Here is a 20,514-nt window from a genome sequence, read left to right on the forward strand (position 1 = left end):
GGCCCAGTGTTTCCTAGGGGACCGTTCCACTGGGGGAAAGAAACTGCATTAGTTTTGCCAATGATTGAAAAGATAAACTAGATTAATTTTGCGGAACAAATTGCATTTTGTAATACCTAACTTCCCTAATATACAACTATATTAACCATTGCTGAAGATATAGCCTACCTTTACATAAATACAACTTCACGATGATTGCCTGCCAACCGGTACACCGAAACATGGAATTTACTGCTTTTGAAAAACTTTTTCTATCGTTCGATGTTTCTTTTTCGAAACGTCTAATGCAATTTTGTTTATAACTTAGTTTCTGTGCATACTACAGATAAATAATGTCTGATGTCAATATGTCAAGAATGTACCTCTAATAGTGAGGCTCCTAGAACACTTCTAGTGATTATGGCAAAGAAAAAGAACATGCCTCCTGTAATATATGTTCTATTATTATACAGTTTGTTCATGTGCACTTTTGAAGCACCTGCTTTTGTCTGCGAAGTGGATAATTAACATGTGGCCTACTGGAGTTGTGTAGAGAGTGCACAGCAGAAGTATATATGTATCCACTGTATGAATAACAATGATTGTGTTACATATTCATATGCAGAAAGCATGAAATCAGCATTGGCTTCATCATTGACATTATGATTTTAACAACACAGAATATGTCAACAGAATCTATGAATGACAACATTCATTTTTTGCAGAGAAACCACCTTCCCATTGCATGGCAAAAGCAAAATAAAATAAAGCTCAGGAGAGTAGCCCCTGGTAGAATGCATGCTAGCACAGTCAGAACTAGAATGTAACACATTAGAAACAGTGTTACAAAAATACTTATAACTTCATATCTGTGTACCACACAATGGCACTCACATTGAATGATTACACTGAAACCTGTGCATTCACAAGGTTATAATATAAGCCTTGCTTTGCGAGTAATTCACTATGCGTGCCTTGCTCCACTACTTTTCCATGGTGTATCACCGCTATTATATCAGCATTCTTCACAGTCGACAAGCGGTGAGCAATAACAATGCACGTTCGTCCCAGTCTAGCATCATCCAAGGCTCTCTGGACTATCTGCAATTATAATGAAAAATACACCATTAATTTTTGGCACAATTTTGTGAGGCGGGTGCTTGCAAATTAGAAACCTGAGCTTCCGGAAATGTACTTGTTGAACCATATTCCATATTACGTTTTTATATTCTACTGTGTACTGTGCCTAAACCAACTCCAAGTGGGTCAGTCCACACAATCCTGACAGACATGCACACTCTACTCATAACAAGAACCAGGTTTATAAATGATTGAACTACTATGTTTAGTTTAAATATATAACCACAACAATGTTGATGGGCCTGGACTCTAGGCCCTAGAGACTCAAGCTGTACTTCTCTGAACGATATGCAAGAGTTTTGCTGTGTTAAAAAGGCATCCTTGGACAAGAAATCTATCCATCTATTCCAACTGCTACTCTATCACCTATCTCACTCTTCAAGCCTGGAAGAAATGTTTTAAGAAAAGCTCTCCTGTCCTCTAATCCTGACCTATCTATTGCTGACACCTATGTAAATGCTTCCAACTTGGTCCTATGGACTCCCAATTTGGCCTCAACCCTTTCCCCTTTTTCCTCTTTACCTGTTAACAGTGGTACTAGATGGGAAGTACTCTTGACACACTTCTCATCCTCTAAGGGGCATCTTTCGTAATGGCACTGTCATGGCACACGGTTCTCAGCCTAATCTTCTCCTTCTTGACCAGTGCCTGCCGTCTCTCATTAATGTCCTCCTTTCTCCTGCTACTCCTCCTTCTTCCTCCCCTCTAACCTCCTCACCACCACCGACGGGAGTACCATGCCCCTGAACCCCCTAACAACTTTTAAAGGTGGTAACCAGCTCATTTAGCACCTTTGAATGCTTGCTCTGCTGTTAAACACTCCTCTGACATCTGTCTCCTTCTTGAAGACGTTGACCTTGACGTACTTGCCCTTACTGAGACGTGGTTCAATGCCAGCTCTGTCACTGCTCTTGACTCTCTCTTTCCCGAGGGCTACAAGCTCTTCTCCAAACCCAGGCCTAACCAGTCTGCAGGTAGAGTGGCCCTGATTTTCCATGAGTGTGACCATGCTTCTATCATACCTACTCAATCCTGCTCCTCTTCTAAATGCCTTGTCTGTAAGCTTGCTGTCTCTCCTACTCTCTCACTTTCCCTCTACAGACCCCATGGCCTTATCTCCGTCTTCCTCTCTGAATGGGCTGACCTCACCTCTTATCGCTTGACCTCTACTTCTATTCTCCTCCTCCTCGGAGACTTCAATATCCACATTGACTCTCCTGAATCAGGTACATCACTGGTCCATGACCTTTGTGACTCCTTCTCGCTTACCATTGTTCCTTCTGGTAGACCCAGTCAGCCAGACACACTCGGAATGAATTCAACTCTGCAGACATTCCTATCTCTAAACCACTCGCTACCCCTCTCTCCCGGTCTGACCATTCCCTCCTATCCTCCTGCTTAGGGCCCCTCGGCCCTCTGTCTTAGTCACCTCCTGCAATGCCAGCCTCATTCACCGTCATTCCACCAATGAACCGAGTGTCAGTTGCTGCTTTTGCTTTCACTTTCATCACCCCTTCCACCCCTACTTTTGACACTCCCATTGACTCTGTCCAAGCTAACCATCACCTTTCCATCTATAATACCCTTGGCATCCTTGCCCCTGTCATGAGGATCCACCTGAAACCTGCCTCCAAGCATACTGGCTGATGTGATTCTGATCTAGCTTCTCTGAAACATAAGTGCAGAGCTGCTGAACGGAAGTGGCAGACCTCGTGTACATCCGCTCCCAAACTGGCCTGTCACTTTCTCCAAAGGCAATATTGTTTCTCTATCTAACATGGCGGAACGTTTCAAAATCTCTGGAACTTGCCAATCCAACTGCAGTCTCCACCTCTCCCCTTTCCTTCCCAGGCTCTCTGCACTGCTCTGTGCTCCCATTTTACATCTAAAACATAGGACATCATGTCATCACTCTCCTCCACCACTAGATCTACTCCCCCTCCTGCTCTCCTGTGTCCCTTGCCCCCCATGATCTCCCATCCAGACTCTCTTCCTTCTTGCCCATAGCACCTACTGAGGTCTCTAAAGCTTTCTGCTCTATGAAGGTCTCATCCAAACAGGTGCTCCCCTGCTCTTCCAGACCTATTAAGGACAACATCTCATCTCTTGCCCCGGCTCCAGTCAATTTCTGTAACCACTCCTTCACCACTGGCTCTTTCCCCTCTATCCCTCAAGCACTCCCTTGTGCACGTCTCCTAAAAAAAAGCCATCTGCTGACCCTTACTGCCTGGCTATCACCCTATCTCTAGCACCCCCTTCCTGGGTAAACTCATGGAGAAGTTGGTCTCCCCCCACTGATCCATCACACTGAACTTGCTGGTTGTCTCTATGACCACAAATCTGGATTTTCGGGCATCCAGAGGCATGGAAACTGCTCTCCTGAACACCTGTGAAGGTCTGCTTGCTAATCTTGATTCCATCTTTCCAGGCATCCTCCTTCTCCATGATCTCTCCTCAGCCCTTCACACAGTCAACGATTATATCATCATAAAATGGCTCTGAGAAACCCTCGGCATCATCGACCAGGCACTGGACTGGCTGACCTTCCTAACTAACCATCCACCCCAGGTGAAACTGGGCCTTTTCTCCTCCACCACCTCATACTCTACTTGCGGTATTCCCCAGGGCTCTATCTTATCACTGTGGCTAACCTTCACCTTTCCATCTATAATCCCCTTGACATCCTTGCCCCTGTCATGAGGATCCACCTGAAACTTGCATCCGAGCATGCTGGCTGGTATTATTCAGATCCAGCTTCTCTGAAATGTAAGTGCAGAGCTGCTGAACGGAAGTGGCAGACCTCATGTACATCCCCTGACAAACTGGCCTGTCACTTTCTCCAAAGGCATTATCGTTTCTCTATCCACTCCAAGAAGAGGGCTCACATTCAAACCTACATCTCTGGAGCCACTAACAACACAGCTGAACGTTTCAAAATCTCTGGAACTTGCCAATTCAACTGCAGTCTCCATTTCTCCCCTTCCTTCCCAGGCTCTCTGCACTGCTCTGCCCTCCCATTTTACATCTAAAACATAAGACATCCTGTCGTCACTCTCCTCCACCTCTAGCTCTACTCTCCCTCCTGCTCTCCTGTGTCCCTTTCCTCCCTCGATCCCCCACCCAGACTCTCTTCCTTCTTGCCCATAGCACCTGATGAGGTCTCTAAAGCGGTCTGCTCTATGAAGGTCTCATCCAATCAGGTGCTCCCCTGCTCTTCCAGAACTATTAAGGACAACAACTCCTTTCTTGTCCCACCTCTAGTTGATTTCTGTAACAACTCCTTCACCACTGGTTCTTTCCCGCTATTCCTCAAGCACTCCCTTTTGCACTGTCTCCTGAAAAAGCCATCTGCTGACCCTTACTGCCTGGATAACTATCACCCTATCTCTTTCACCCCCTTCCTGGGTAAATTCATGGAGAAGTTGGTCTTTGTCCAACTGATCCATCACACTGAATTTTCTGGTTGTCTCCATGACCACAAATCTGGATTTCGGGTATCCAGACGCACAGAAACTGCTCTCCTGAACACCTGTGAAGATCTGTTTGCTAATCTTGATTCCAACTTCCAGGTGTCCTCCTTCTCCTTGATCTCTCCTCAGCCTTTGACACGGTCAACAATTCTTTCCTCATAAAATGGCTCTGAGAAACCCTCAGCATCATGGACCAGGCACTGGACTGGCTGACCTTCCTAATTAACCATCCATCCCAGGTGCAACTGGGCCCTTTCTCCTCCACCACCTAAATCTCTACCTGTGGCGTTCCCCATGGCTCTATCCTATCATCGTGGTTTTTCAATATTTACCTCTTGCCCACCTGATCTCCTCCATCTCTACTCATTTCCAGTGTGGTACATCTTTCCTTCAATCTTCTCTCCACTACCTCCTCTTCGTCCACTCTCATTCCTGATAGTCTGGACGCTATTCAGTCATAGTGCATGATCTCTGTCTTAATCCCAGTAAGGCTGAGATCCTTCTTATTGAGACACCTGCACTCTGTTTACCTCCTGCACTCCCCTTTTATCCTCACCACCTAGTGAGGCCCAAAATATTGGGGCCATCTTCAATTCCTCTCTCTCCTTCACCCCTCACATCTTATACCTTGCCAAGGCGACCCACTTTCAGCTTCACATGCTTCGAAGCATTCTCCCTTTTCTCACCTTCCCCCAGAAGCTCAGTATGTCTCCAGAGCTCTGGTCCTCTCTAGGCTGGACTACTGCAACAGCCTCTTCCTCAATCTTCCCCTTTCTTCACTTTGCCCCCTTCAACTGGCTCCAATGGCTTTGTGGATCAAACTCATGATCCTCTGCATTATACACAAGTCTTTCGGGGTCCTCCTCCCTGCTAGAGCCCTCCTCTCTTCTTGGTCCAACTCTATGCTGATCAAACCCTTCTCCAAGCAGAGCGTGGGAGGTAGGTCATTCTCTTCAGCTGGTGCTGCCTTTGGAACAACCTCCCTGCCCTTCTCAGAATAGAGCCTCCTTACTTCCCGGAAACTTCTTAAAACTCATCTTTTCTCCTACGTATTTCCCTCTATCCCTCACCCTGCTAACCCCCACACCTATCAGCACTGCCCTATGGGCACCCAGCCGAGCCTCAATGCATCCCCCTCTTTGGGACACCTACACCCTAGCACCTAGCCAATGGCATCATCCCCTGACACTTCCTGGCACTTCCCCTCCTGGGCTCCCACTAGCACGTGCCCATACCTCTGCCTCTCTTCTGCACTTCTTGTCACTGCACTTGCACGTTCCGACTGTCACAAGGCCGTGTAAGACCGCAATTGTTTTTTATTTATTGCTTTTGTTTATTTACTCGCCTGTTCCCTCCCCTCTTTTGTTATGTTGTGCCTGGAAACAATATTTTTTGTATAGGCACCTTACAAATACTTACTAAATAAAATAAAATAATAAAGTTATTGTTTATCTAATAGAGCAATATACATTACAAACTTATTGGGTGAACCTTCCTACTATGCATTAGTTCTGGGGGTCAGCAAAGGCGAGATGAGCTGTGGAATTCTGTTGTCGGGAATCAGCACTGAAGGCAGTTGGAGTTGTGCACAAGCACTTGACATCCACAATTTGAAATGGGATCAGCAGGATGTGTCCTTTCAGTTTTGATTAATGTGCCAATTCAAGTTTTTTATTGTCACTAACAATCACATTGACATACTCTCATTACCACACACAAAGGGATGCCAAATAAACATGGAGCTTCTATTTGCACCCTAAGTAAATGCTGCAAATTAATTGACACAGATTTCCTCAAGTAATATTGCATGCTTTTTCTAGTAGAGACAGAGCTATTTATAGAGTAAGAAGATTATCTGAGAGAAAATGGATCTTCTAAAAATGACACCTGTAGTGCATTTGTAAAATATGCATCCCAGGGAAGTGACATGGCGTTTCCCCATTGGCCAATTTCTAGGCTATATGAGCTGGTATGGCTTCGAAAACCAGTATAGCAGAGAAATTTTCAAATGAGAAGGAACACCATCACCATTCACCCGGGCTCACTGGTGGCGTGACTGTCAGCATAGCACTCCCATGATGAGAAGGAGCAACGCAAGAGCAGCAGGACTATCATCACAGGATCGGCATGCTGAAAGCCATGTGGCCATGGCTGCCAGCATGGCACTCCGCCTATTTATGTGAGTTCCCTGCTGACAGCATGCCACTCTCCACCATGCCCAGGCTGCACCTGAAGGATGCAGCCCGGGCACAAAAAATGAACGGCCCTCTGAACCACCGCCTTAACTTCTTAGGTTGGAGGACCCCATTCCTGCACAGCACTCAGCCTGCTTGGGCTGCACCTCACACACGTGGCCCGGGCACATGAATTCTTCACCCCCTACCCAACTCCTTACATTGTTGAGGGGTGGTGACTATCCCCCCCTCTTGTTGCATGCCATCTTTGCCATGCCGCACCTGGCAGTTGCTGCCCATCTGCTGATGAGCCCATGCACTTCCCTCCTCATTACGTTTGGACATGGTTGCTCAGAATAAGACTGTTCCCAGCAACCACTTCAGGCAGATTTTTTATTGTTGTTAAAAATGTATTCATTTTGATTTTGTCTGGCCTTTAATTTGGCCCTTTAACTTGGCCTAATGGCCCATAACTCCTGGTACTACCCGAGTGCGGTATATAAATGTGGCCAAACAATTTAAGAGCATTTATGAATCCAGCAATTATAATTATCTTGTGCCATAGTCTGAATTTGCATTTGTTGTTCTATTGTCCACACAAACATATTAATAATTAATTTTCATTTTTTTTTTTATTATTAATTATTAGTTGTTTTTCTATACAAGTATCTTTACAACATTTTCTTAATATTAATTCATTAGTTACAAAACTTAAAATAAGGCATTGATATTATACATTACAATGCAGTGTACCTAAAAGTTACAAAGTAAAAACTCTAATACATTGTCATAACTTTAATATTTAAAGCCGACATGACAAAGCAGCACCTATTCACAATCGAAACGCGTAAATATAACATTGTGATAACTCAATACCACCAGATTTTAATTTAAAATACCTTAAGAGCCTGAGTTAAACACAATTATTTACATCATTACACACTTCTCCTTTAAAAAAGATAGCCATCTATTGTATGCCCTAATCATAATTTGGCTGGAAAATCACGAAACTCAATCCCCACTCCAAATTCACATGAGTTTTTGAGCACTAAACTCTTCTCAATTATAAACAACAACTGTGTTAAGTCAATAATCATTGACATACGATAGCCCCACATACATTGCGACCACAGTAATTCACTTTGGTATTCAGATATTAGACTTTGATTTTTTAACAAGCTATTTTGTCGTGTTTTTTCAAAATACAAGCACTGCAAGACAAGATGCTTCAGCGTTTCTTTTTGGGAATTAACGCAAAATCTGCAACTCCTATTTACCAAGGCAGCACAAATTGGCCAATTCTTAATACGCTCTAATGTCGGAATTAGATTAAATTTGAATCTCATGTACATAGTGCGCATTTTATGGCTAGGACACAATTTCAGATATATAGGTAAACATGACTGTTTGTGCCGATATTTTGCATACTCCCTATATAAAAGATATTCCTCAATTTTATCTGAATTGACAGCCCAATCAAATTGTATGAGCTTGAACTTTACAATCTGAGGACGATTTATAAGGTCGTCCCTTACCATTTCTATTTTTTCAAGCTCTCTGACGCACCTTATACCTTCAGTCGCCACTGACACAGGCTTGCCCTTTTTTAGCATGTTTAGAAGATCTTCATATAGTGAATTCGGTAAGGGCTCCAAGATTTTAGCATAGGACGTAAGCTTTCTCCATAGGTGTTTAGTAGCCAAGGAAGATAGACCTAGTTCATGAATAATGATAGAGTTTGGAAATGACATAGGCAACTGTAAGACCTTCTTCCAAATTTTCCCTTGTATTTTATTTAATATTGGGCCAATTTCCGCAAAGCACAAGTCTAAGCCATATAAAATAATTGCTTCAACTTTGAGCTTATAGAAATCTAATAATGGAATTATGGAGCAATTACAGATTCTTAGATAGATTAGTTTCATTTGTGCGATCAAAGGCATTACTTTAATAGAAATTTCTCTATTCCATTTGTCACATGAGTCGGAATTATTCAAATTATAGCCCAAATAAATCATACCTAAGGCACGTGGAATCAAAGAGCCATTTATTTTCCACTGGTATTTTACCAGTTTTCTTTTATTTGAAAATATCAGGATGTGAGATTTGTTCGGGTTTAATTGTAAATTACGCTTCTCACAGAAATCGACAAGACACTCTAATTTATGTTGAAGCCCAAAGGGAGTAGAATCAAACATTACCAAGTCGTCTGCGAACGCTAACCAATCTAAGCAAAGGTCCCCTATTTTAAGCGCAAAAGAGTTACACGTCGACCATATTGAAGCTATTTCAGACAAATATAGGTTAAACAGGGTTGCTGCGAGGTTACAACCCTGCTTCACCCCTATATATGTACTGATTGGTGGCGTCAAAGATCCTTCTTTATCCAGCTTGATCCTATAGCTTGTGTTAGTATGAAGCAAGATGATCAGTGCTATCAGGTGCAACGGAATTTGCATATCCTGCATCCTTTGCCACAACACTTGTCTAATCACAGAGTCAAAAGCTCCTGATATATCTACTAATGCCATATATACTGGACCATGATCCTTCACCTTAGAGATTTTCAATATGTGAGCTAACAGGGTTGCATTTAGCTGTGTACCCATACCTTTGCGAAAACCAGTCTGATACCTCGAAAGAATTTTCTGTTTCGAGATAAACTCATTTAGGTCCTTCAAAATTAAAGCTGAGACAATTTTTGCAAAGGTATCAATGAGGGCTATGGGTCTAAAGTTAGCTGGGTCATTTAACGGACCTTTTTTATGTAATGGAATAACGATCGCAGATATCCATGACTCTGGAATTTTCTTTATTTTAAATACACAATCCAACCTCTTTAGAATGATTTTTGCCCATAAGTTGGGGTCGTCCTTGATAACGCATGGAGGAATACCATCAGGACCAGCAGCTTTGGAAGGTTTTAATTTTGCAATTATAGCAATGATATCGCTCAAACCCCAAGGACATATAGAGGGAATATTGCTAGCCAGATCAGGGGAACTTAAGCTACAGAATTTCACAGGCATGGCATATTTTGCTTCATAAATCTTACACCCGACTTCTCCACTTACTGCGGAACACAGATCTGGTTTGCCTTGCAGTAAGGGATCCTTCAAAGTAGCCCAAATTTCCCTCGAGTTCTTGCCAACCAGATTTTGGATCATCCTTTGATTAGTTTCAATAGAGGCATGAATTTTAATATATTTAACATCATTTCTATAATTAACCAGAATTCTCTTTTTCTCAATCGTATAATCCACTGTATTAACAGATTCTTTCAGCAATTTGCGAAGTACGCTATTCTTTTGTGTTTTCCTTAATGCGATTTCGACATTAAATCTTTTCATATGGTCATATTTGCTAGCTGCTGTACGATTTTTTGCTAAGGTATTCAGGTGACCACGTATCATTCTGACATTTTTCCTTTCCCAAATCAGAAGATCGTCATTAGACAAAGATTCAACATTAGCCTTTATCAAATCTCTGTTAACTAAATAATTTAGCTTCCTATATAAATTAACATTCCACCTGATAGAAAGTGCCTTACGATCAATCTCCAATACTCCCAATGCTGGCATAGTTTCATACATTGGGGTGCTTCTCACTAACAGACACTCCAAAATACAATGATCACTTAGATGTGTTTCAATGATCTTACAACTTGAAGTCAATTCAGCCAAGGAATTTGAGATTAGTAAGTAATCTATTGCAGTACATTTTGTGCCACGTGCCCAGGTATGTACTTCAGTTTTTTGTTCAAAAGGAACAACCTGCAGATCCCATTCTGATATATATTTGCGCCAAAGTATCCCTCTTTCAAATGCCAGTATTTCATATGATGAGACTATGTCAGATTTGAACATTGTTTCATTAAGATTTGAGTTAAAGTCCACACCCAGGATGATCTGTGCATGTGGAGCGTCTGTTGCCACTAATAACAAAACATGATTAACTTTTACAATAATTTCCTCTAATGAAGAATTTTCATTTTACTAAGCACATTTTGTTCTTGACAAAGTAGTAACTGTACACTGTAACAACTGCTACTACACCTCCTGACAGCATCACTAAAATCTTAAAACACGCAAAAGCAAAACAACTGTTGAAACTAAACACTTCATGGCCTAACTGAGAACATTGCAGACTTGAAAAGTCTCTATTTGCACCAGTCACTTCCCTTGAGTATAATTGTCATTTTGGCAAATGCATTGAAAATGGATCGCAGTCTCAATTTATGGCTCCTTGCAAGAACAAAGGTATCCTGAGCTCCCAGGATTCCTACAGTGACCAATTACTTATCACAAAGTGAACAAATTGAGGCAAAACTTGAGGTACATGAGATACAACAGACCTATACAGGGAGTGGTCATCACATCTAGGTATACTTTGAAATCGAAGATCCTCTTACTCTCCAAGCAGAAAGACAGGGTCAGGGTAGCTAAATGATCCTGTTCCGTACAATTTAAGAGCAGATTTTTCTGCTTTACAAATATCTGAAAATGTTGGTTGGATCATTCCATTGAGGGGCCATTCCTAGAGTCATGAAGTCATTTCAATGCGTAAAATCAGTGGCAATTGAGTAGTACCTGTTACTTTAATATCATCAAGCAAATGCTGCTTATAAATTGTGGTTACCCTTGCCACTGACAACCTGAGCCAAAACAAGGTCATCTTCAAATTCACCTGTTGGTAAATGGCCCTTACCTCTAGTTTTCTCCAACAACCTGGGGACAATTATTCGGTCCCTATAACTCACTTCCAAAGAGAGCCCTGGCACAGCTATGATCTGAAAGTCTACCATTATGGTGTTAAGACGTTAATATTAATTATTATTAAAAAATTATTAATTATTACAAAAAATAATTAGAGCACACTTTAGGTTAAATTGTGTCACCTCACCTGCAGTCTCTTTGTGCTATATAGTGCTCCTGTTAATTTGGGTGAACGAAGATCCAGAAGATTAAAAAAACCCTATCCGCAAATGATTGAAGTTTTAAATAACCTGCGGTTTCTACAACTATGTAGACCCTATTTCTAAGCTTTTTTGATCTGGTCCATTATCATAACCTTTAACCAAGAGCCATTCATTTACAGTGCTTATGTTCATAATAACACTAATAATAATAATAATAATAATAATAATAATAATAATAATAATAATAATAATAATAATAATAATATAATAATAACACTAAATAATAATAGTTATATTATTACTTAACACAATAACAATAATAGTATTAATAACAGAGATAATAATGATATCAATGTTTAAATGAGTGATGGTAGCTAGTAAAAACTTCACGTTACATATTACAAACCTTTTCACTTTCAGTGTCAAGGGCAGAGGTAGCTTCATCGAGAAGCAGCACTTTGGGCTTCCGAACAAGAGCTCTGGCAATGGCAATTCTTTGCTTCTGTCCTCCTGACAGCTGTGCCCCTTTATCTCCGACTCGTGTCTTGTATTTCTAGAGATATATATAGAGAGAGAGAGAGAGAGAGAGAGAGAGAAAGAGAGAGAGAGAGAGAGAGAGAGACACAAAGAGGTTTCAGTATGCATTTTTGTTTGCCAACTTATGCTACTATGCAAGAACTCTGTCATTTAAGGTACTGTGTTATGCATTTGGCAACACATCTCTACCCCCTCAATCATCCTATATTGATTGGTCCCATATTTAACATTAATTAAAATAAATAAGAAACAGAAATTACTTTAAAAAAATAAAATACATTAAATAAAAAACGTATTTTAACTAACCTGTTTGTTCCTAAAACATCAAATAGCACAATGTTCAATTTACAGTAACAGCTGTGCATTGAATGCTGGTGTCATGAAATAAACCCTCCCTGTAATAAAGTCTCACTGGGGAGATTTTATTCTGAAATGGAATCTCCCCCAGTGAAATAAATTCTCCTCCATGACAAGAAATGGGTTTTTGAAAAATCCAGTCAGGCGAGTCTCTGTTGAAATATTCTTGAGCCGTCACCTTGCTGGTAAGAGACTCTGTAGCAGAATAAACATTCCCCCTTGAAAGGGGAGACTCTGTATCAGAAAAAAACTCTGCCCTTTGAAGGGGAGACGCTGTGTCAGAATAAACTCTCCCCATTGAAGGAGGGACTCTGTAGCAGAATAAACTCTGCCTTGACGGGGGAGACTCTTTAGAAGAATAAACTCTTCCCCATGAAAGGTGAGACTATGTACTAGAATAAACTCTGACCCTTGAACGGGAGACACTGTGTCAGTACAGACACTCCCCATTGAAAGGGAAGACTCTCTAGCAGAAAAAACTCTCTCCCTTTATGGGGGACATTTTGTAGCAGACTAAACTCTCCCCCTTCATGGGGGAGACTCTATAGAAGAATAAACTATCCCCCTTGAAAGGGGAGAGTCTGTACCAGAATAAACTCTGCTCCTTGAAGGGGAGATTCTGAAGCAGAATAAACTTTCCCCCTTGATTGGGGAGACTCTGTAGAAGAATACACTCTCCCCCTTGAAAGGGGAAACTCTGTACCAGAATAAACTCTGACCCTTGAATGGGAGACACTGTGTCAGCACAAACACTCCCCATTGAAGGGGCAGACTCTGTAGAAGAATAAACTCTCCCCCTTGAAAGGGGAGACTCTGTACCAGAATAAACTCTGACCCTTGAATGGGAGACACTCTGTCATTACAAACACACTCCATTGAAGGGGCAGACTCTGTGGCAGAATAAACTCTAACCCTTTATGGGGGAGACTCTGTAGCAGAATAATCTCTCCCCCTTGGAAGGGGAGACTCTGTACCAGAAGAATCTTCCCCCTTGAAGGGACTCTGTATCAGAATCCATTCTCCCGCTTAAAGCGAAGACTCTGTATCAGAATAAATTCTCCCACTGAAAGTAGGAGACTCTGTCACAGAATAAACTCTCCCCCTTGAAAGGGAGACTCTGTATCAGAAACTGTTTTCTATATCAGAATAAACTCTCCCACTTAAAAGGGAGACTGGTATCAGAATAAACTCTGCCCCTTGAAGGGGAGACGCTGTGTCAGAGTAACCTCTACCAATTGAAGGGGAGACTCTGTAGCAGAAAAAACTCTCCCCCTTGAAAAAGGAGTCTCTGTATCAGAATAAACTCTCCCCTTGTTGGGGGAGATTCTGTAGCAGAATAAACTCTCCCCCTTGCTGGGGGAGACTCTGTAGAAGAATAAACTCTCGCCCTTGAAAGGGGAGGCTCTGTACCAGAATAAACTCGGCCCCTTGAAGGGGAGATGCCCTGTCAGAGTAAACTCTCCCCATTAAAGCGGGAGACTCTGTAGCAGAATAAACTTTCCCCCTTGAAAAAGGAGACTCTGCATCAAAATTTACTCTCCCTTTGTTGGGGGAGATTCTGTAGCAGAATAAACTCTCCCCCTTGATGGGGGAGAATCTGTAGCAGAATAAACTCTTCCCCTTAAAGCAAAGACTCTGTATCAGAATAAGCTCTCTCCCTGAAAGGGCGGGACTTTATATCATAATAAACTTACTCCATTGACAGGGGATGCTCGATATCAGAATATTCTCTCCTGTTTCAATGGTAGACACTGTAGAAGAATAAACCCAACCCTTTTTGGGGTGATTATGTTGCAGAATAAACTTTCCCTTTTGATGGGGGTAGCCTACGTATCAGAATCAACGCTACCCCTTGAATGGGAGACTCTTTTGCAGAAGAAGCTCCCCCCTTGATGGGGAAGGCTCTATATCAGAATAACCTCTCCCCTTTCAAGGGTAGACACTGTAGCAGAATATAATCCCCCCTTGATTGGGGATACTCTATAGCAGAATAAACGCTCCCCCTTGAATGGGAGACTACGTACCAGAATAAACTCTCGACCTTGAAGGGGAGACTCAGTACCAGAATAAACTCTCCCCCTTGAGGGGGGAGACTCTGTATCAGAATAAACTCTCCCCTTGATTGGGGAGATTCTGTATAAGAATAAACTCTCCCCCTAGATTGGGGAGACTCTGCAGCAGAATAAACTCTCCCCCTTATGGGGGGAGACTCTGTAGCAGACTAAACTTCCCCCCTTGAAAAGGGACACTCTGTTTCAGCATAAACTCTCCCCTTGTTGGGGGAGATTATATGTAGCAGAATACACTATCCCCCATGATGAGTGAGACTCTGTATAAGAATAAACTCTCACCCTTAAAGGGTAGACTCTGTATCAGAATAAACTCTCCCCCTTGAAGGGGGAGACTCTGTATCAGAATAAACTCTCCCCATTGATGGGGGAGATTCCGTAGCAGAATTAACTCTCCCACTTGATGGGGAGACTCAGTAACAGAATAATCTCTCCGTCTTGAAGTGGAAGACTCTGTATCAGAATAAACTCTCTCCTTGATGTGGGGGATTCTGTAGCAGAATAAACTCTCCCCCTTGATGGGGCAGACTCTGCAGAGGAATAAACTCTCACCCTTGAAAGGGGAGACTCTGTACCAGAATAAACTCGGCCCCTTGAAGGGGAGACGCTCTGTCAGAGTAAACTCTCCCCATTAAAGGGGGAGACTCTGTAGCAGAATAAACTTCCCCCCTTGAAAAAGGAGACTCTGCATCAAAACCAACTCTCCCCTTGTTGGGGGAGATTCTGTAGCAGAATAAACTCTCCCCCTTGATGGGGGAGAATCTGTAGCAGAATAAACTCTTCCCCTTAAAGCAAAGACTCTGTATCAGAATAAACTCTCACCCTGAAAGGGTGGGAATGTGTATCATAATAAACTTACCACATTGACAGGGCAGGCTCGATATCAGAATATTCTCTCCCCTTTCAATGGTAGACACTGTAGAAGAATAAACCCTACCCATGTTGGGGGGGATTATGTTGCAGAATAAACTTTCCCATTTGATGGGGGTAAACTCTGTATCAGAATCAATGCTACCCCTTGAATGGGAGACTCTTTTGCAGAAGAAGTTCTCCCCCTTGATGGGGAAGGCTCTATATCAGAATAACTTCTCCCCTTTCAAGGGTAGACACTGTAGCAGAATATACTCCCCGCTTGATTGGGGATACTCTATAGCAGGATACTCTATAGCAGAATAAACGCTCCCCATTGAATGGGAGACTATGTACCAGAATAAACCTTTGCCCTTGAAGGGGGAGACTCAGTATCAGAATAAACTCTCCCCCTTGAAGGGGGAGACTCTGTATCAGAATAAACTCTCCCCTTGTTTGGGGTGATTCTGTATCAGAATAAACTCTCCCCTAGGTGGGGGAGACTCTGCAGCAGAATAAACTCCCCCCCCTTATGGGGGGAGACTCTGTAGCAGAATAAACATTGCCCCTTGAAAAAGGACACTCTGTCTTAGATTCTGTAGCAGAATACACTCTCCCCCTTGATGGGGGAGACTCTGTAAAAGAATACACTCTCCCCCTTGATGAGGGAGACTCTGTAGAAGAATAAACTCTCAAACTTAAAGGGTAGACTCTGTATCAGAATAAACTCTCCCCATTGATGGGGGAGATTCTGTAGCAGAATTAACTCTCCCACTTGATGGGGAGACTCAGTAACAGAATAAACTCTCTGTCTTGAAGTGGAAGACTCTGTATCAGAATAAACTCTCTCCTTGATGTGGGGGATACTGTAGCAGAATAAACTCTCCCTCTTGATGGGGCAGACTCTGCAGAAGAATAATCTCTCCCCCTTGAAAGGGGAGACACTGTACCAGAATAAACTCACCGCCTTGTAGGGGAGACTCTGTATCTGAATAAACTGTTTTCTATGTCAGAATGAACTCTCCCTTTTGAAGGGAGACTGTACCAGAATAAACTCTCTCCCTTGAAGGGGAGACTCAGTATCAGAACAAACTGTGCCCCTTTAAGGGGAGACGCTGTGTCAAAGTAAACTCTCCCCATTGAAGGGGGGACTCTGTAGCAGAATAAACTCTCTCCCTTGAAAAAGGAGACTATGTATCAAAATAAATTCTCCCCTTGTTGGGGGAGATTCTGTAGCAGAAAAAACGCTCCCCTTGATGGGGGAGACTCTTTAGCAGAATAACCTCTCCCCCTTAAAGCAAAGACTCTGTATCAGAATAAACTCTATCCCTGAAAGGGGGAGACTGTGTATCAGAATAAACTCAACCCGTTGACGGGGAGGCTCTATATCAGAATAATCTCTCCCCTTTCCAGTGTAGACACTGTAGCAGAATGAACTCTCCCCTTGTTGGGGGGGATTCTGTAGCAGAATAAACATTCCCTTTTGATGGGGTAGGCTCTGTATCAGAATCAACGCTACCCCTTGAATGGGAGACTCTTTTGCAGAAGAAGGTCCCGCCCTTGATGGGAAAGGCTCTATATCAGAATAATCTCTCCCCTTTCAAGGGTAGACACTGTAGCAGAATATGCTACCCCCTTTATTGGGGATACCCTGTAGAAGAATAAACTCTCTCCCTTGAATGGGAGACTCTGTACCAGAATAAAGTCTCCCACTTGAAGCGGGAGACTCTGTATCAGAATAAACCCTACCCTTGATGGGGGAGATTCTGTAGCAGAATAAATTCTCCCCATTGATGGGGAGACTCAGTACCAGAATAAATTCTACCCCTTAAGGTGGAGACTATGTATCAGAACAAAGTCTCCCCTTGTGTGATTGGTTTTGTGCAGTTGCAATGACCATGGCTAGGGTAGGTCGATGTAACTGTAAAATGGCTTTTTGCAAAAAAGGGCACAAGAAATTGGTGAACTATTCTAGGGGGATTATCTCTAGGGCTACAGTGTTTTTGACACATTCAATTTCTAGGGTTTAATCTAATGGCCCTCAATTTCTGCTGATCAAAATTGCAAGTTTGCCCGACTCTTTTCTACAATCCTTTTATGGATAGAAAGGTGGCTCCCTGGGCAAGATTAAGAAGTTCATAGGCAGTTTATAGTTCACCTTTCAAGACAGTTGCCAAATAGCACCTTTTAAGGTTCTCGTCCCATCCTAGTTCTTCGGCTAGGCATATGAAATTCAAGAAATAATTCCCTAGATCTTTGCCTTCTAGGTATGGTTCAAGTATTGCCTTTGGTTGTAGGCATCTAGTTTGCAACTGAACCAATTTTGGTAGATTTGCATGGATTCTAGCTTCAGCCTGTATTTGATGGGCCGCCAACTGGGCTGTGACATTAGCCAGGTCTGCCATTTTTTCTGGTGGGGTAAGGGTTAATTCTGTGTTTTTTTTCTGAATCAGCAAGTAAAGCAAGACAGACACAAGTGTCACAAGATGATCCCTTCCAGGAGGGATATTCTGTAAGGCAGCCCAGCCAGAGCTCCATGATGGGTGGGGTGATGTCCCTGGCATTGGGTGTCTGTCCCTCATGTGGTTTGACTGTCCACAAGCCCAGCAGCAGTTCCAGGGAGCCTCGGCAGAGTCAACAGCCTTTCCCAGAGGGAGAATCTATAACACAACCCAGCCAGACTTCCAGGATGGTGGGGGGGTCATGTCCCTGGCTTTGTGCCTCCGTGAAGTGATGGGGACCCTCTGGCCTCCAGGAAGTGATGGGGAACCTGCCGGGGTTCCCTGGAACCAGGGCTGGACTTGGGATGATATGTCCACATGAGAGACAGGTGCCCATGGCCGGGACATTACCTCTGGCCATTGTGGAGCTGTAGCTGTGCTGCATCAGAGCTATTAACTCCGGATAGGGATGGGGACCCTGCCGGGGCTCCCTGAGACTTCCGTTGGACTTGTGGATGGTTGACACTCTTTCTTTTCCACCAAAGTAGGTGCACCCGAACATGTAAGGTACCATTTTCGTCGGGACACCTGTGGGAATGCCGGAAGGGAGGATGTTTTGTTGGTGGCGTGTTTCAGCGGTTTCCTGTTGGCAAATGTCTGAAAATTGCATTTTTCCCCTACTTTCCCGGGCCTTGTGGGTGATACATTCTAGGGAGATTCGTGCAAGTCAAAGCTCTTAGGATTCCCACAGGTGTCTTCTTTTCAGAAATGCATGAGGTACCCGGTTTTACTTGGTGGCTGTGACACCCTAAGCCCAAATCTGTGGGTTGTCCACAAATCCAAATCCAGTCTTCCCCAGGGCATTTGATGTACCAGGCTGAGCCTTCTCCCTTTGCGCCCAGGTAGATGCACCCACACATGTGAGGTACCATTTTCATTGGGACACATATGGCAATGTGGGAAGGTACGACATGTGTTGTTTTCTCTTGGTTTTGGTAACATTTTTGTACATTTGCTACTGCACTTTGTTACACAACCCTTTCATTTCCCAAAATGTAAACTACATTTAGTCACTACTTTAGGCACTGTATACTTGTGTAACCTGCACAAGTCACATTTTCTTCAAAAGGTCTGCCTGTGCTGTTTCAAAAAATGTATGCTTCCCTTTCCTTTTGTTGTAGTTTCTTGCAGATAATTAAGAATGTATTCTTTATTCTGCACGTACAGTTGTAGACGGAGAAACATTTCCCACCCAACTACGAGAGTGGAACCATCAACTGGTAAATGTTCCTCTCATTTGAAAGAGGAGCTCATGTGGCATTGTGAAGAAGACCGAATGGGCAGTGTTTGATTTTAACTTTGGTTTTATCTTTTAGTTGTTGATTTTGGTATCACCAAGAGACATTATGAGATGGTGAGAACAGTAGTACGAGAGGATATCATTTAAAACGCCATTCTCAAATACACAAACAACTTACCACTTCTTCAAGTCCTGAGGAAGACGGTCATTAGCTCCCCCTTTTCTTGGACCTAGATGACACCTCCGTCAAAACTATTGATACGGGAGATTCATGAATTAAAGATAGAGTGGTTTGCCCAGCTTTCATACTCCTCTCAATTACCTTTAGTTGACCGGTACTTGAATGATTCATATTTGAACCTTGCCTAATGGTGAAAAAGTTGATCTACATTATTTTAGCTTTTCTTAGTTTAGAGTTGTCACATTTTTTCTAAAACGTAATCACTGTATTAGATTGTTCATATGCAATCAGTGATATTATGCATCAACTCTTCAGTGAGTTTTCTTATTATTATGTGTTTTTGCACATGTTAACTTTACAACTTAAGTGGAGAATTGTTTTGCATATCTCAATGAGCAAAAGTTTTATGGCATATGCATAAAATTACTCTCAGAAACTGTGATTGTTTCAAAAGAAAACGTAGGTTTATGTATCAGCCTTTAAAATTGGTTTTTATAAAATATGTATATTTCTAAATAAAGAACATGGATTTTATTATGATCTAACTGGTTTACATTGACCCTTTGTCGTTCTGTCTGCAGCCCTCAAAAATGAAGAGATTTAATATACTTCTATGTTCCATGAGGCATCACACTTAGTTGTTTACATTATAGTTGCTTCGCCGATGCCCATGGAAAAAAATCTTGTTTTATGCACATCACGTTGCTGAGTGGGTGTTAGCTTTAACCTGTAACAACCTGTGGTGAATAGTAGAGCATACTCTTCAGTGACACAGTATAGATCACTAACCTTTCAGAATGGCAGCTTCAGATACAGTGTCCTTCAGCGAGGAACAATTGGCAGAGGCCATTAATGCTCCCTCTTTCTTGGATTGTGTACAACCCAAAAGTACAACTGACGATCATCTTAATATTACAAGTGACGGTATACTTAAACTCAAGAAAAAGAAATTTAAGACTGAGATCAATGGTCATTTATGACAGAATATTTAAGAACAATACTATCCCTATAGACTTATTGGTTCAAAATGAACCCTGTCTATTTTTGGATGATGATGAGTATAAAGATTCTTTTTCAGGAGTTGCTACAAAATGTAGCA

General features: G+C 42.4%; 1 protein-coding gene across 1 annotated transcript in view; it reads right to left on the bottom strand.

Moving 5' to 3' along the window:
- Positions 1–882: 882 nt before the first annotated feature.
- The window catches only part of LOC138568836 (ATP-dependent translocase ABCB1-like), a 615,126-nt gene continuing 595,494 nt past the window's right edge, over positions 883–20,514 (bottom strand). Inside the window, exons 22-23 of the mRNA XM_069646608.1 lie at positions 12,088–12,234; positions 883–1,080 (exon numbers count right to left, since the gene is read on the bottom strand). Of these exons, the coding sequence (XP_069502709.1) occupies positions 883–1,080; positions 12,088–12,234 (345 nt within the window). The remainder of the gene's footprint in view (positions 1,081–12,087; positions 12,235–20,514) is intronic.

The sequence above is a fragment of the Ambystoma mexicanum genome, chromosome 2q (genome assembly GCF_040938575.1).
Source record: "Ambystoma mexicanum isolate Mex_15411 chromosome 2q, UKY_AmexF1_1, whole genome shotgun sequence".
NCBI classification, from domain to species: domain Eukaryota; kingdom Metazoa; phylum Chordata; class Amphibia; order Caudata; family Ambystomatidae; genus Ambystoma; species Ambystoma mexicanum.